Raw genomic sequence first — 17,439 nt, 5'->3', positions numbered from 1 at the left:
GTTCAATTACTCTTCTCTCTGTCAAGACTTTGTATAGTCTCAAAGGGGGAAATATGAGGTGTCTGAATGAGGGCCCTGGGTTCTCAAGAATCAGAGCCCATTGTATAGTGATTGTATGGTATAATTTCTAACGTATGTTTCTTTTAATTTATTGCTTCAATGTCATACCGAGAACGAAAATAACGTGTCTATTCAGAGGCCCTATGGGAGAGGAAATGTGTTGATGCCTCCAGCCTGGCCAGAACTGTGACCTATGCATTGTGACCAGGTGGGCGAGATGATCCCCGTACTAGTATAAAGGACAAGTCATTTTTGTAGTTAAGTAGTATTACAGAAAAAAAACAAAAACTTTTATAATGTCCCATCTTACCTCTTGAATCCTAAATCTAGTTTCTCATTCTCTTTTTCAATCAAAAAGGAGCGTATTATTTAAATTGCTCTCATATTAAAACCATTCACTATATTAGGCACAATAAAAGTCTTTTTAATAATAAAATAAAAGTAAATTTACGGATACTTATTTTCAAATCTCAGTCTCTGTGTTCTAGTCCTCGAAAGCAACTGGCACATGCCCACTGTCACATGCAGATTCTATCGAATCACTTTGAGGGAGTCACAGAGCATCAACTGCATCAGGAATCTATAAAAAAAAAAGCAGCACCATCCCATGCGTGTCATTGGTTCCGTGTGTGTCTGCACCGTAATCATGCCCGAACCTGCCAAGTCAGCGCCCAAGAAGGGCTCTAAGAAAACCGTATCCAAGACAGTCAACAAGGGCAGCAAGAAGCGCAGAAAGACCAGGAAGGAGAGGTACGCCATCTACGTGTACAAGGTCCTGAAGCAGGTCCACCCCCAACACCGCGATCTCCTCCATGGCCATGGGCATCATGAACTCCTTCGTCAATGACATCATTGAGTGCATCACCGGTGAGGCCTGTCGCCTGGCCCACTACAACAAGCGCTCCACAATCACTTCCAGGGAGATCCAGACAGCCGACCGCTTGCTGCTCCCCGGAGAGCTGGCCAAGCACGTCGTGTCCGAGGGCACCAAGGCTGTTATCAAGTACACCAGCTCCAAGTAATCTGAGCGCTCAGCTTCTCAAACCAAAGGATGAAAGCAGTATCTGAGGACTATTGTGTCAATCGATGGGTTATGTTAAAACAACATGTAATCCTTTAAATCTCTGCATATGTTCATTGGGTTGGCCCACACTGTCCAACAAAGGCTTTTCTATTACACAATGGTCACGTGATGATGATTTACTTGGTCATATATTCAATAGAAATGTTATATTTTTGTTTTTGTTCTAATATACATTAATGATGTATAGTTACACACTAGTTTGTCTTGGTCAGCATAATTTATTGCATATTTATGTATAATTGGAAGTATTATATGTATTAACGAAAACATAATTCTGATTTAATTTTTTACAATTTATTCATTTTTATCATAATTAATGCCATCAAACAAGAGAACTGGGAGGAGAACCATGTATAGATGTGGAAAACGTCCTAAATATTCCCAATGGGTGAATTAACCTCTTGAATGCATTCCTTCAAATCTCTGCAGGCTCCTTGGCTTTTCGATTTATAGAAAACAAAGCATAAATATAAAGCTGCAGCTTCAACAAATACGGAATTCTTAACTCATCTACATCCATGTTTGAAATTAAATAATAGAATACTAAATCAATTCACATAAATATAATAAATATACAATGTGGTATGTGGACAAGTTATACACAATTAAAATGCATCTATTGTGAAGTGTACATAAATGCCTCAACACATGCAAACAAATCTCAAGAAACTCTGGATACTTTGATCATAATTGCATTCTGGCAATAGCATAATATACAATATATGAACAAATATATTATAGTATTGTGATCAGCGACGTTATAAAACGATAGTGTATTTATAGTAAAGTGTAATTAATTGCCATACAGCAGATGGTGGTTTGTTGTTCTGGCCGTTTAGCATGTCGTATTTGTGTTGAGTATGTGCCTCGTTCCACTCAAAGCTTAAAGAAGGAGGCTCTTCACAGTGGACGTGGGGCCCTGAAAAGGGCCTTTGTTTAGTGGAGCTGTTGCAGTTTAACCGCCGAAGCTGTACAAGGTGCGTCAGTGCCTCTTCAGAGCATAGACCACATCCATGGCGGTGCCCGTCTTTCTGTTGGCGTGCTCAGTGTAGGTGACGGCATCACGGATCACGTTCTCCAGGAACACCTTGAGAACACCGCGGGTCTCCTCGTAGATCAGACCTGAGATACGCTTCACATCGCCACGGCGAGCCAGACGGCGTATAGTGGGCTTGGTGATTCCCTGGATGTTATCGCGGAGAACTTTGCGGTGGCGCTTGGCGCCTCCTTTCCCGAGTCCCTTGCCTCCTTTGCCACGACCGCTCATGTTCGCAGGACGAGTAGAACAAGCTGCAATGACTCCCTGTGCTTCAGTCCTGGTGTTAAAGCTTCACAGTGGACGTAGAGGAGGCCACACTGGCCCTACGCTGCAAGTCATACAAACATGCTTTAGTCTTTCTGCTCGAAAATTAAATTCAATAATATTTGAAAAATAAACAATGTATTATTATTATGATAATATTACAGACAAAATGCAGGTCTACCTCTTTTCAACAAGTTGCTCTTCTTTTTCCTTAGGTATTTTGCCACTTCATTTAAAAATAACTCACAATACAATTTACATTTTCACTGTGTTCTTTGTTCCAATTGAAGTGGATTCATTTCACGTTTCATTTGTAACATTTCTATCTTGCAGAACTGAGTTATTTGTTTCCAGTGTGATGTTTTTTTTAACAAATCAGATAAGGTCAGATGGAAAACCAAAGTATAGGATCCCGATCCATCTACAATTTTATTAAGACATGACTTAATTATATGAACCACACAAATGTAGAAGACAACTTCACAATATAAAATATAAGGCATTATTCCACAGATGCATTTAATTTCACTAAATATATAATTACACCCTACATACATAGGTGGCACGGTGGCGCAGTGCATTGCACTGCTGCCTCACACCAAGAAGGGTTCGATTCCCGCCTGGGGCGCTGTTGGCACCGTGCTCCGGCGGGTTATCTTCCAAAAAACAGGAGCCTTTCTGTGTGGAGTTTGCATGTTCTCCCCGTGTTCACATGGGGTTTCCTCCACCTCACGTCAGTAAGGACCCCCACCAAAAACATGCACCCATCATCGTCTGACCAGCGATGGACACTTATCACCTGGTCCCCGGGCGCGTCCACGTATGCTGCCCACTGCTCCTGGCTGTGCCCCCGGAGGAAGGACAAGCCAGGATGGGTCAAAAGCAGAGGAGCCATTTCACCGGCCACCATCAAAGCATGTGTGTGTGTGCAAGCATGTGTTGTGGAGTGTCGTGTGACGATTAAAGACTGTTTCCTTCTTTTCTTTCTACATTTTAAACAGTTTACCATTAAGATGTATTATATAACATATTAGAACTTTGTCTTAATGAGTTCAGTTTGATGACAAACTTTGATATTTTTTCCCACAAGAGCTTGAAGCCTCTGAGGCCAGTCCACGATGATTTACATGATTTATTTTTTAGATGCGTAACTACATGTAACTTACATAAAGGAAATGACAAGTATTTATTTTAGGACAGTGATGGTGTTTGAAATGGAACTGCAAAATGGTAGGAGGGTGAGGGGGATGAATTTGTAAAATAATGAATTTGTGTGTGGAGTATTTAATTTAAAATGGACCAGGGCCTATTTGAGTGAAGTTCTGGTTTGTGTCGTTCTGCAGAAGGCCCAGATCCACTTGGAACGGTGCACTACTGCTTCTAGGACTAGAACAAACAATTTATTGTTGTTAGTAAACGTTTGCGAATCCAAGTTTATAATATTACTAAAAAATATGTTTTATAAATAGATACGATGCATTTGCCACAGACACCTTTGGATCAGATTTAGTCTTTGAGATCCAGAGGAATCATTTTAACTAGTAATCATTTCGATGGGGACCGCTGGAACCACTTGTGGCAAAAAATTTCTTCTAGCTCCTTTGTCTCCATGTAGCTTGTGTTTTATAGAGAAACTCAACCTGATTTCACCAAGATTCCTGAGAACAGCACAAGGTTTCGCTCCGTGTAAAAAGATCCCAATTATGGTTTTGAATCCAAATTTTCCACATCCAGCCCAAACACATGTATGAACACACTATCACATCAGGGACATGCGGTCAGGGGAGGCTGTCATCGTGAAAAGAAAAAAAACAATGAGGATAAAATAAAATAAACATTAATATTTCTCTTCTGAGCTGTGCTATAGATGTAATTCATGTACGATTCCAATAATTTCAATCATTTTTATTCTCAAAATCGCTGAATTTGCGTATTTCCTGTTCAATTAGAAGGGAGACGCACGAGGTGAGGCAGCGAGGGCCGGAGCCTCATCTCAGATTGCGCAATCCCTCACAAACTGGGTTGAGCGCATGCGCCTTTTGCTTTCTCACTGTTTGTCACCAAGGTAATGTTTGTAGACACGTTTATTGTATGTCCTCACTTTCCATAAATGTATGTGTAAAACATATTTAGTCTTGCTTATCTGACATAAAACTGCAGTGAAAAAGCACGAGGTGAGGCAGCCAGCAGCCAACTCTGCCTCACTGAAGGGGGCGTGTGCGTCAATAATCTCCTTTGAGACCGAGAGACTTTTAAAACTATAGGAAGATAAGGAGGACTTTTACAACAAACTAACGGAGATATTTGTCCAGAATGATAGGAGAATGGACTTAATTTACAAGTAAAGGTAAGACCATGCATCCACTGCAGTATGTCCTTTTACATTTACATTTACATTTAGTCATTTGGCAGACGCTTTTATCCAAAGCGACTTTCAAGGGAGAATAACATTCAGCTACATTGCGACAGAGATTAGTGTAACAGCGACAGAGATTAGTGTAACAAGCGACAAAGATTAGTGTAATTTTTATTTGTATTGAATGAGTATGTAATCAATTAAATACTAATAGTATTTGAGGAATGGCAAATTAAGAACACACGGAGGATGCAGAGCAAATGCGCTCTTTCTCTGAGCCGCTATAAAATTAACGTTCTTCCTTGGCCAAATATGAAACTTAACTATGTGTGTGTAAAGAATGCTTATATGAGATATGAAACACAACCAGTAGCCAATGTGCAAGCTGCCAACTGAATGGTGAATTTAAGCTACTCTATTGGGTTCATATATTTGTAAATCTGACTCTGAAAAAGTCAGAGCCTCACCAGCCACGAACCTCACCGCACGTCACTGCTACATATATGTATGCCCAGTTGTATACATATGTGATAAATAAACATCTTGAACCTTGAATTTTCAATCCAAGAAAATCAGGAAACTAAGTAAACCTAAATCTTTCTCTAATTCCCTGATTAACCTGATCCCTCCTCTGCACCTCAACGTGCCATCCAGAGCTTCAACTGATTATCAGATTATATTATATATTGCTATATCACAAACCGAATGTATTCCATATTATTATTATTATTATTTCATCATCAAAATGAATAAAAATAAGTATTATTTTTCTCAGGATTATCAGTTTCTCCAGCCATTTTCCAACCATTGTCTGTATAATGGGCCACGACGCAGCAGGAGGAGAGGCAGATGCCCCCTGCTGGTACCAATACGCTTTCCTGCGTGTCTTTAGGCCTGAGTTCAGACTATGTCATTCTGGCCTAATTTTCCACTCGCCGGAAGGTTTTTCGAGATTGCCAAGCAAAGCTACAGATTGGAGTAAAATCATAGCATTCTCCCGTGAATGACGGGAGTGTGGTATGGACTGCTCAAAATGCAATCTGACTGCTCGCCCAGCGTTGGCCGATTGCTCGCAGACGCCGGCGAGATATCAAGCAGATTTAATATCAGGTTGTGTTGGAATTGAGTGGGGAGTGATCCAATGAGAACAGACATGGAGTGAGGCGGATAGAGGAGTCGAGAAGGAGAGACTGAGAAATGGGAGTGCAGCGGAGCAGCTGCCACAAACACAACATACCTATTTCACTTTTCTTCTCTAGGTTCTTAATATATTTTGTATTTAAATTCTGCTTTTATTCATTTTTTTACGGGAATCAAGAATACAATAAAAAATAAATAAACCAGTCCAGCGCAAGGTATCGTGTCATTTCCGGTGTCACTTCTTGTGTGTGTTTTCGTGACAAAATGTATTTTGGAGACCTGACAGGGATTCCTCCTAGCGAAAGATCTTGTAATGTGTGACGCCCTGTTGCCAATCAGTCATGTAGTTTGCGAACCACAAGAGTGCAAGATTACTGAATACAATACAGTAAGTTGTGAAGTGTAAACACTCCAGCCATCTGACAACTTTAAAAGTCATGTGGTTTGCTCATGACATTAGTTGTTTCCAGTGGCGATTGCTGTGTCAAAATTTTAGGAAATATAAAGTATCTACATTTCTGCGACTCTAAGGTCAGAGACAAGTTTGAGACATCCACGCTGCCTGATTTATACACCTCTTTGAGTGAGGCAAAGTATCCAAACACAAGACAACTGGCCCAAAGTAGGTTGGTCCCGTGTGGATCCACCTACATCTACTAGGAAAACATGTGCGTGCTATGCTGAGGATTTCTATGGCAAAAATTATACCAGACTAAAATGAGCTGACAAAGCAGGGAGAACAGCTCCTTAATCATCTGTCTGGAGTTCTTTTTTCCTTGCAACATAAGCCCTTTTCAACTCTGCTCTGCGAAGGAACTGCTTGTGCATACTCGTTAGTATAGTGGCCAGAATCCATGTTTGTCACGCTGGAGACCAGTGTTCAATTTCCTGACAGGGAGGCGAAACAGTACATTAATGTACAGTACCCTCCTTTACTCGTGCTGGAATCACATTCTCATAAATGGAGGCCCTAAATCCATGCCCATAAATCCAACCCATCAGCATTTACACTCGGCCACAAGTAAATTGTTTGTTGTTGTAAAATGCAAGGACATTTTGACCAAACAAGGAAGAAGCTGCAACGAGATAATTGAGCTTTTTCTTTCGGCTTCTCCCGTTAGGGGTAACCACAACGTATCATCTTCCTCCCTTACACCAACCGCCTACATGTCCTCCCTCACCACATCCATTAACCCTCTCATTGGCCTTCCTCTTTTCCTCTTGCCTGGCAGCTCCATCCTCACCATCCTTCTCCCAATGTAACTCTCATCTCTCCTCTACACATGTCCAAACCATCTCAATCTGGCCTTTCTCCCTTTTCCACCAAACTGTCCAACCTGAGCTGTCCCTCTAATGTACTCATTCTTAATCCTGTCCATCCTTGTCACTCCCAATAAAAATCTCAACATCCTCAACTCTGCCACCTCCAGTTCAGCCACCTGCCTTTTTGTCAGTGCCACAGCCTCTAAACCGTACAACATAGCTGGTCTCACTACCGTCCTGTAGACCTTCTCCTTCACTCTTGCTGGAAGCCTTTTGTCACAGATCACTTCGGACACTCTTCTCCATCCACTCCACCCTGCCTGTACTCTCTTCTTCACCTCTCTCCCGACTCTCCGCTGCCTTGAATGGTCCACCCCAAGTACTTGAACTCATCCGCCTTCTCCACCTCCACTCCTTGTATTCTCAGCTTTTCGCGGCCCTCCCTCCCATTCAGACACATGTATTCTGTCTTACTCCTGCTGACTTTCATTGCTCTTCTCTGTAATGCATGCCTCTACTTCTCCAGGCTCTCCTCAACCTGCTCCCTACTCTCGCTATAGATCACATTGTCATCCGCGAACATCATATTCCACGGAGACTCCTGCCTGATTTCATTTGTTAACCTGTCCATCACCACTGCAAACAAGAAAGGGCTCAGAGCTGATCCTTGAAGCCATCCCACCTCTACTTTGAATGCCTTCGTCACGCCTACTGCACACCTTAGTACTGTCTGACTGCCCTCATACATGTCCTGTACCACTCTTACGTACTTCTCTGCCGCCCCCGACTTCCTCATGCAATACCACACTTCCTCTCTCGGCACCCTATCATATGCTTTCTATAAATCCACAAAGACGCAGTGCAACTCCCTGTGGCCTTCCCTATACTTTTCCATCAGCATTCTTAAAGCAAACATTGCATCTGTAGTACTCTTTCCTGGCATGAAACCATACTGATGCTCGCTGATCCACACCTCTCCTCTTAACCTAGCCTCCACTACCCTTTCCCATAGGTTCATGCTGTGGCTGATTAATTTTATTCCCCTGTAGTTACTACAGCTCTGAAAGTCTCCCTTATTCTTAGAGATGGGTACCAGTACACTTCTTCTCCACTCCTCCGGCATCCTCTCCCTTTCCCGGATGGTGTTAAACAGCCTCTGAATGGAATGCCACTGCCATCCCACCTAAACATTTCCATGCTTCCCAAGGTATGTCATCTGGGACAACTGCCTTTCCACTGCCTTTCCACTCTTCTCACCCTATCCTTGCTAATTTGCTGCACTTCTTGATCCACTATCCCGACATCATCCACTCTTCTCTCCCTCTTATTTTCTTCATTCATCAACTCCTCAAAGTACTCCTTCCACCTCCTCCACACACTCTCCTCACTAGTCAGCACATTCCCTTCATTATCTTTCATCACCCTAACCTGCTGCACATACTTCCCAGCTTGGTCCCTTTGTCTTGTCAATCGGTCTCCTTCCTTACTGTCCAACCTCTCATACAACACGTCGTATGCCTTTTCCTTTGCCTTTGACACTTCTCTCTTTGCCTTGCACCGCATCAGCTTGTACTCCCGTCTACTTTCTTAATCTCTCTGACTATCCCATTTCTTCTTTGCCAACCTCTTCTGCTCTATGCTCTCCTGTAAATACTCATTCCACCACCAAGAGGCCTTGTCTTCCTTCCTCTTCCCGCATGATACACCAAGTACCTTCTTGGCCCTCTCCCTCACCACTTCTGCAGTTGTTTCCCAGTCATCTGGTAACCGTTCATTCCCACCTATTGTCTGCCTTACCTCTTCCCTAAAATGCATGCAGCACTCCTCCTTTTTCAACATCCACCATTTAATCTTTGGCTCTTTCACTCTCTTCCTCCTCTTGGCCTCCAGAGAAATCCTACAGACCACCATCCGTGGTTGCCTAGCAACACACTCACCTACCACCACTGTGCAGTCGCTAATCTTTCAGCACCTCCTGCATAAGATGTAGTCCACCGTGTGCACCTTCTTCTAGTCTTGTATGTCACCCTGTGTTCCTCCCTCTTCTTGAAATACGTATTCACAACAGCCAATTAAATCCTTTTGGTGAACTCCATCACCATCTGTCCTTCCACATTCCTCTCCTTGACACCATCCCTAACCATCACCTTCTTGTCATCTATGTCTCTGATCCCATGCCAACATGCCCATTGAGATCTGCTCCAACGACCACTCTCTCTCCCATGGGACGCTCTCCACCACTACATCCAACTCACTAAAGAATTCTTCTCTCTCTTCAATCTCACACCCAACTTGGGGAGCATATGCACTGACCACATTCATTATCACCCCATCAATTTCCAGCTTCATGCTCATCACTCTGTCCGACACTCTCGACACCTCCAAAACATTCTTGACATATTTTTCCTTTCAGACTATCCCTATCCCATTTCTCCTGCCTTCCACTCCATGGTAGAACGGTTTGTACCCGGCTCCGATACTCCTGGCATTACTCCCCTTCCACCTGGTCTCTTGTAGACATAGTACATCTACCTTCCCTCTCTCCATCATGTCAGCCAGCTCTCTCTTTACCTTTTATATTGCCAGCGTTCAAAGTTCCTACTCTCAACCCTACTCTCCTACCGTTCTTCCTCGCCTGCTGTCTCCGGACACACTTCCCCCTCTTCTTCTTCTTCGGCTGACAGTAGCACAATTTCCACTGGCACCCTGTTGGCTGACGGCACCAGTGGCGGTCGTTGTTAACCCGAACCACGACCAATCCGGTATGGAAATCAGATTTGTTGTCTGCATGTTTGATTTGGCATCGTTTTTCAGCGGATGCCCTTCCTGACGCAACCCTCACTATTCATCTGGCCTTGGGACCGGCACTGATGATACACTGGCTTGTGCACCTCCAGTGGCAAGATTCAACAAGATAATTGAGTATTGGAGCTTTTTTTTAGGAGATACCAGTGCAATAAGTCAAAACATCATGAAAGCAGGGAACTATTTGTGAATTGTAGTTTTCAGGATTTTGACCTGTGACAGGACACCCAAATGGATTTAGAGTCCATCGCCTTCACCACTCGGATGCCACTACATGGATAGTTCATTTAAAATGCCAAGAACTTCCGTTCAAATGAGGAAGAGGCTCCAAAAATGTATTTGTCATCTGGAGATTTTTTGAAGAGACACGAGTGTAATGAATTCAAACATCATCAAAAACCGCAAAAACATACTTGACTTTTGTATATATTTTCAGCAGAAACTGACACACAGAATTAAAAGACATTTAGAAGTAGGACAACCTTAAAAATTGTAGTCTGCAGGATTTGAACCTGCACAGGGACATGGCCACGACAATATACTTTGTGATGTTAAAACACAAGGAAACTTCGTTCAAATGAGGAAGAAGCTGCAAACACGCACTGGAATTTTGGAGAGATTTCCAGGAGACTCTAGCACAAGGAATTCAAATGACATAAAAGCAGGGTCATCTGTGACAATTGCAGTCTAGAGGATTTCAACCTGCACATGGTAACCCCAATGGATATCAAGTCCATCACCTGAACCACTCAGCCATGACTACAAAGTTTGAGCTTGAAAATGGGAGGAAATTCTGATCAATTGAGGAAGACCCTGCAAAACGTAATTGACTTTCGGAGATATTTTAAGGAGACACTAGCGCAAGAAGTTCAGGTTCAGTAAAAGACATTTAAAGTTTGGACAACCTTATAAATTGTAGTCTGCAGGATTTGAACCTGCACAAGGAAATGGCGACGACTATATATTTTGTGATTTTAAAAGACAGGGAAACTACATTCAAATGAGGAAGAAGCTGGAAACACGCACTTGAATTTTGGAGATATACCTATAAACCTTAAACACTCAACCATGACCACATATTTTGTGATCTGAAAATTACATGGAAATTCCGATTATTTGAGGAAGTCGCAGCAAAACGTAATTCACTTGATTTTCGGACATATTTTGAGCAGAAGATGGCACATAGAATTAAAATAGGTTCAGAGATTGGACAACCGTACAAAGCAGAGTTGGAAGGATTTGAACCTGCTCAGGGACACCTGTTCAGATTTCTAGACCATTGCTTTAACCATTCACTTTTAAGTGAATGGAAATTCACACTCTGTATGGTTCACTCATATACCTGTATCTAAATTGCTGCGTGGAGGTGTGGGGTAACATGTACATGTAAAAAAGCACATTACATTCATTATGCATACTACAAAAAAGAGCCAGAAGGAGAGTTAACAATGTAGGATATTGTGAACATACTCACACGCTGTTTTTAAAGTCACATGACTTGAAGTTCATGGATCTGGTAGAATTTTTTACTGCACAAATTAAGCAAGAAATTATTTTCTTCTTGGGAACATGCAAAAATGTTCTTTGATAGAGATGGGGTTTCTTGTTAAGGAGGAAATTTGAATTCATAAAAACACTGTGTTCATACCATGTTGACCACCATCAGCACGTATGTGTATATCACATTGTCAGGGGGATTTCTGGAATGGTGCGGATATTAAACTCAAGCAAAGTCCTCATGTAACTCAATTCAAGAAGATTTACAATAAAAATATGTTTTAAGAGGTATAGGGATGAGGAAAGGTTGGTAGGATGAATGTTGAGGTATTTGTTTATGTTATATCTGATTGACACTGGGTAGATATCTGGGTTGTACATAATAGCATTGGGATAGTTGTTTCTAAGTTGCATATGTGATAAATATTTAGTTACTTATTCAAGTTATGGAGAAGGCAGAGGACTACATGAGTGTATACGTCTTCCACTATATGTTTAATGCTAATTTTTATTGCTATTCTTGAATTGTTTTAACGTATTGTTACATGTTTAAATAAATAATCAATATATCAAATAGTCAATGAATAAAACAAAAGCTCACTGGTTCGCGCTTCTGCTGCTAGCAAGGCAGATATTTTAGTGTTAACCACTCCGTGATTGACATGAACAATGCTGTTGGAAAAATTGCCAAAGTTTAAATGAGGTGAAACTCTTGGTTGTTCCTCTCCACGGAAGTCTTTTGTAAAACACGGTTGATATGTTTTTTATTCCACACATCACCAACAAATCATACAATCCCCCAAACCATTTTGGGACAAACCATGAATAGACCAAACAGAGAAAAACAACAGTCAAACGGTTACATATGATATTTAACATAATACATACAACCAACCATGAACAAAAACAAACATTTACATTCTCCCCTAAAAACATACACCAAACCAAATACCCCTTCCACCTCTCTAGGGCACCGTGCTGTCCCCATTTGCCCACGTCAGCCCTGACTCTGCAATCCCTCCCGAGCCTTATGAGGTCCTGCCCTGCCACCCACAAGCCCTTTTTGAATAGGCTTATGAGCAGCCAAAGCAGGATGCCTTCCCTCCGGTTCCCCCTTCTACCCACACCCCTCTGGCCACATGGCTCGGGGGCACCAGGGGATGTTGCCAAGCGTCGCCGGTACAAGGTGGTACACACCGGCAGTGATTTCTGGAGGCAGGACCAGTTTACGCCCATTATCCAGGCTTGGTGGCTTGACTGCCAGCCAGACAGCCTCGAGGATGCCCAAAACAGCCAGAACGGTCACCCCCCGCCTTGTCTGGGCATGGAGCCTCCTCTGGTCCAGCCCCAAACCCCTGTTCAAGGCCTCAGGGTGAGCCTGAAGCCACCTCGCTGCATGGCCGTAGTGACATGGCACCTGCTCTGACCGAGGACCCAAGTTGCCCAAAGCCCCCATCACCCTCCTCGCCTGGTAGGATAGGAACCATAGGACCTTAGCCAGAAGCTTGTTGTCACATACAGCATGGTCAATGGCCATCAGTTATTAACGTCAGAGACGTCTCCCTTCTTGAAAAGAAGGGAAATCACCCCCATAGCCATCAACATTCCAAGAGCCCCTGCACGGAGGACCTTGGTCAGCACCTCCAGCACCCCCGGACCAAGCAACCCCCAAAACTCTTTCGCTTTCCCATCCTTCAGATGGCACCCTCAAGCTCCTCCAGAGTGAGGGGGGTCTCCATAGCCTCTGCCAAGTCAGGTGGCACCCACCGGGTGACACGCTTTAAAAAAGCCTCCCCCCGCACAAAAACCCTCAAAGGAACGCGCCCATAAACAATATCCACCCCCAGCACCCTCCCCTGCACCACAACAAAAAACCCTCCACCCTTAAACCACCTCTGCCGAAAAGAATACCCATCCCTGAAGCGTGAACCCCCCCCACACTCCAGACTGACTCCCCCCCTTGTCCCAGTCCCTCGAAAATATATAATACAAATATATAATATATATAAAACTAATTATACAACCCAAAGCCCCAACAAAATAGAAAAAAAACATTCTCTTCACTGAGTCCCTCATTCCCCGTGAATAAATTGTGATGACCCCCAAACAATTACATTTTTTTTTTTACATTTTTTAGCAGACGCTTTTATTCAAAGTGACTTACAATTGTTCAAACACCGACGGACGCAGCCATCAGGAGCTATTAGGGGTTAATTGTCATGCTCAAGGACACTACAGCATGCTAGCAGGAGGAGCCTGGGATCGAACCGGCAACCTTTAGATCACTAGAACACCAGCTCTACCGCCTGAGCCACCATCCCCTATATAATTAATTTAAAACAAAATGTGAAAAAAAGAATATGCTATGAAAACACAAAACTACACACAACTAAACACAGAACAAACCCAACATCAGTCATACAACCCCAACACCATGTCCTCCAAGCTCTCGTCCATGAGGCCAGCCCAGGAATAGGGCATGTTGTTGGGGGAAGCGGGGGAACTCCATGGCGCCCCCTTGCCCATCATTCCACAAAGGGGAGAGACATTCCCCCAAGGAGGGGGTCTGCCCCCTGACCTCCATCCCTACTCCCTGCTTCAGGGCCGCACCCCCCGTAAAACCCCCCTGACACTTCCCTCAGCTTCTTGGGGGCCTTCTTGCCGGACTGGCAGTGATCCCTCCTCTTCCTCTGGGACACTGCCAGGGTCCCTGACCCTGAGGAATCTGCTGATGGAGATGCCACTGGGGGAGCCACTGCCCGAAAAGCCACAGCCGAGAAAGCCGCCGCTGGAGGAGTCGCCACAGGAGGAGGGACAGCCACATGGACAGCTGCCACAGGAGACCCTACAGCAGTTGGAGCAGCTCTAGGCTGGACCACCGCGGGGAGCACCTCCCCAGGTGCCGCCACGGATGGAGCAGCCGTCTCGTGGGGAGTATTATTTATTTTAAGCAATGCTTTTTGGGTTTTGTCTCATCCACATGTAAAAGCATCACTCTTTTTGTACATTATGCCTCTTTTGGTTGTAGTATGCACAAATCAAAAGTGAATACATGAAGACGCCATGAACAAGAAGACATTTACTTTGGTGGATCTTGGCAGTCGCGATTGAGAAAAGAGCTAGACATCGAGAAAGACATTTAAAAGAAGGCCAAACTCAAGGGGATTTCCACTTTTTCTGAGGTATCCAGCCAGTTAATTAGAATGTGTAGTAGTGGATTGTGCCTTCCTTTAGCACTTGCCAGTCAGGATGGCCGAGTGGTCTAAGGCACTGCATTCAGTTTGCAGTGGGTTCAAATCCCACTTCTCACAAACTCTTTGACTAGATCTTATCCTAAATATCTGCTTTGCCCCAGCACGACAGTGGCATTTTCAACCAACCAGTCATGCAGTTAACGTGGACCTAACGGGCCCCCTGTTCTAACTACCACACTCGGGTTTTGCGTTGGACATTATTACATGTCACCAAGTTGAATGGCTTCTCTTTTTCGATTGGCACAGTCTTTTAATCACCACTGCATTGGCTGGGAATTAAAACCGGGCCTGGCTTGCGGCTGGCGGGGATTGTTTCGCGAAAACTCCCTAAACAATTTCAATGCATTCTCTATGTTACAGATGGGTGTAATATCTTTTTGGCCACAAAGTGGGTGTCAAAGAGGGGGGAGCAAGTTGCGATCCCAGCACTTAAACGGATTTCAAGACTTTAAACACAAGAGCAACGTTCAGGAAATAATCACGTTTTAAATGGCATTTCATTCAACCTCAGGTTACACCAGTGATCACTCCTTTTTAACACGTCGATCGCTGGTTGATGATTGAAAACTTCATATACTGGTTAAAGGGAAAATCAACAATTCATGCCATTTAGGTTATACCACTATGGTAATACCATAATTACCTTGGACCTATGGGTCGTCCTTTGATACAGGTAGCAAGATTAATACGGTTAAGTGTACCATCGCCTGTATAAATAGCCAATTTAGAATACCATGATGATCAGACAATCATAAATACAATAAAACTAGTGCTGGATACCAGCCAGAAAATGTAAGATTGACTATTACTTTAATATAATTTTGAAATAGTTGTATCCCTTACGGTACATTGTGTTATTATCTACACTATCTATTCACCAGGAATAGCAGACATGCATGACGTCCAATAGCAGTAGACAGATTCAGTAGATGGGTGGAAGCTGTTCCGTCAGCAGAGTTGGAGCAAGGACAGTAATTAAGTTCATGACTACAGCAGAAATACCTAGATTTGGTTTTCCAACAGAGATCAGCTCAGATAATGGAAAATCATTTATACAGAAGGCAGTGAAACAAGTGATGCAGCACCTGAGAATAAGCAAAGGCATGTCACTTGGATGCATGTCCCAAAGGAAAGGCCTCTGAAAAGGCAGAGGGGTGAGGGGCTCACTTTGAGTGACCTGTGACCTCACTCAGAGGTAGAGAGGGCTCCTATGTAATTATCTCCATATGGTGGAAAACTTTGAAAAATTGGAAGACAAGGAGGAGTAAATGCTTTGAAAAGAATATATGACTTTGTGAAGCAAAGAGCTTTCAGTGTACACTGCAGACCTCACTCAGGCTGGTTCTCTCTTAATGAAAAGTATTTTCCGTGTATCCAACTTACCTGAAGTGCTGCCTATTTGTTTAAAGAACCTAAGACTGGGGTTTTCTCCATGATAGGCCATATTCCATATCCTGTTGGAGACAAATTTAACACCAACTAACATGCTGTTATTGTAGGTTACAATGAACCTTGATTTAGCCAAAGACATGTTTGGCAGCATTTGGATCTGAACCGAGGCATCCGTAGAGACATGAGCCGAAATACAGTGCCTCATGCCACTCTACCTACATTCTAAGACTTAATATGACAAATGTGAAGCTGGTGCTTCCCCTGCATGGTGCTTCTAATAACAGAGGAGACAGGTCATCCTTGAGTTGCTGTTTTTCATCATTGTTGTCATTTGATGTGAGTATGAAGTCTCCTTGGCAGAGCAAAGTTTTGGTCTAGGGTTACAAATTAGGTGCAATTTGTATGAGACACCACAATTGTTGATGACATCTGAACATGTAATTTGAGAGGCTGATATTCTAGGTTAGAAGCAGCAGTTGTATGTTCACTTAAGAAGAGCTTGTTGATCTGTGCGTGTGATTCACGCTTTGAGGTGGAGCGGTCCCAGGTTCAAATCACAGATGAGCTCTAAGAGTGAATTTGTATCCTTCCAGGGCATTGTTCATTGTCCAGATGGAAGGCACAGAATTTGTTCATGGCCATATACCAAATCCTGATAGAGACCAATTTACTTGCTCTTATGGTAGGTTACAATGAACCTTGATTTAACCAAAGCCATGTTTGGCAGCATTCTGATCTTAACCGAGGCATCCGTAGAGACTGGAGCAAAAATACAGTGTCTAATGCCACCCTATCTACATTTAAAGACTTAATATGACAAATGTGAAGCCGGTGCTTGCCTACATGGTTCTTCTAATAACAGAGGAGACAGACAAGGCGACAGGTCATCATTTTTTACCTGCACTGGCTGGCTTGCTAATCAGCATCGTTAAACTAGGGGTCTAGGGCTTTGTTGGGCAAAACATATGATTCTCATTTTGGGTGTGAGAGGTCCTGGTTCATACCCTGGATAGACCCACAAGCTTTGAGAAACTTTGATCAGAGTTCTTCTGGACAGGTTTGTAATGTTTAAACAACAACAGTCACATTTCTCTAGGTAAATACAAGGATTGCCCGATATAGCTATAATACTTTGAAAGAGAATTAACACAATTTTTTTGCTGTTTGAGAAGGATGTCTCCTTGGCAGAGCAACAGTTTGGCCTAGGATTACATGGAATTTGTATAAGACACCACCATTGTTGATGACTTCTGGACATGTAATTTGAGGGACTGATATTTGAGGT

General features: G+C 43.2%; 1 protein-coding gene across 1 annotated transcript; it reads left to right on the top strand.

The window, feature by feature from the left end:
• Positions 1–706: 706 nt before the first annotated feature.
• On the top strand, positions 707–1,082 carry LOC307247611 (histone H2B 1/2-like; the record flags this gene model as incomplete). The annotated part of the gene is made up of 2 exons (XM_080024655.1): positions 707–844; positions 933–1,082. The coding sequence occupies 2 exons, from the start codon at positions 707–709 to the stop codon at positions 1,080–1,082; spliced, it is 288 nt and encodes a 95-aa protein (XP_079880781.1).
• Between the last annotated feature and the right edge of the window lie 16,357 nt (positions 1,083–17,439).

The sequence above is a fragment of the Zeus faber genome (assembly GCF_960531495.2).
Source record: "Zeus faber genome assembly, contig: SCAFFOLD_39, whole genome shotgun sequence".
Lineage (NCBI taxonomy): Eukaryota > Metazoa > Chordata > Actinopteri > Zeiformes > Zeidae > Zeus > Zeus faber.
This window is presented reverse-complemented; position numbering and strand designations above follow the sequence as displayed.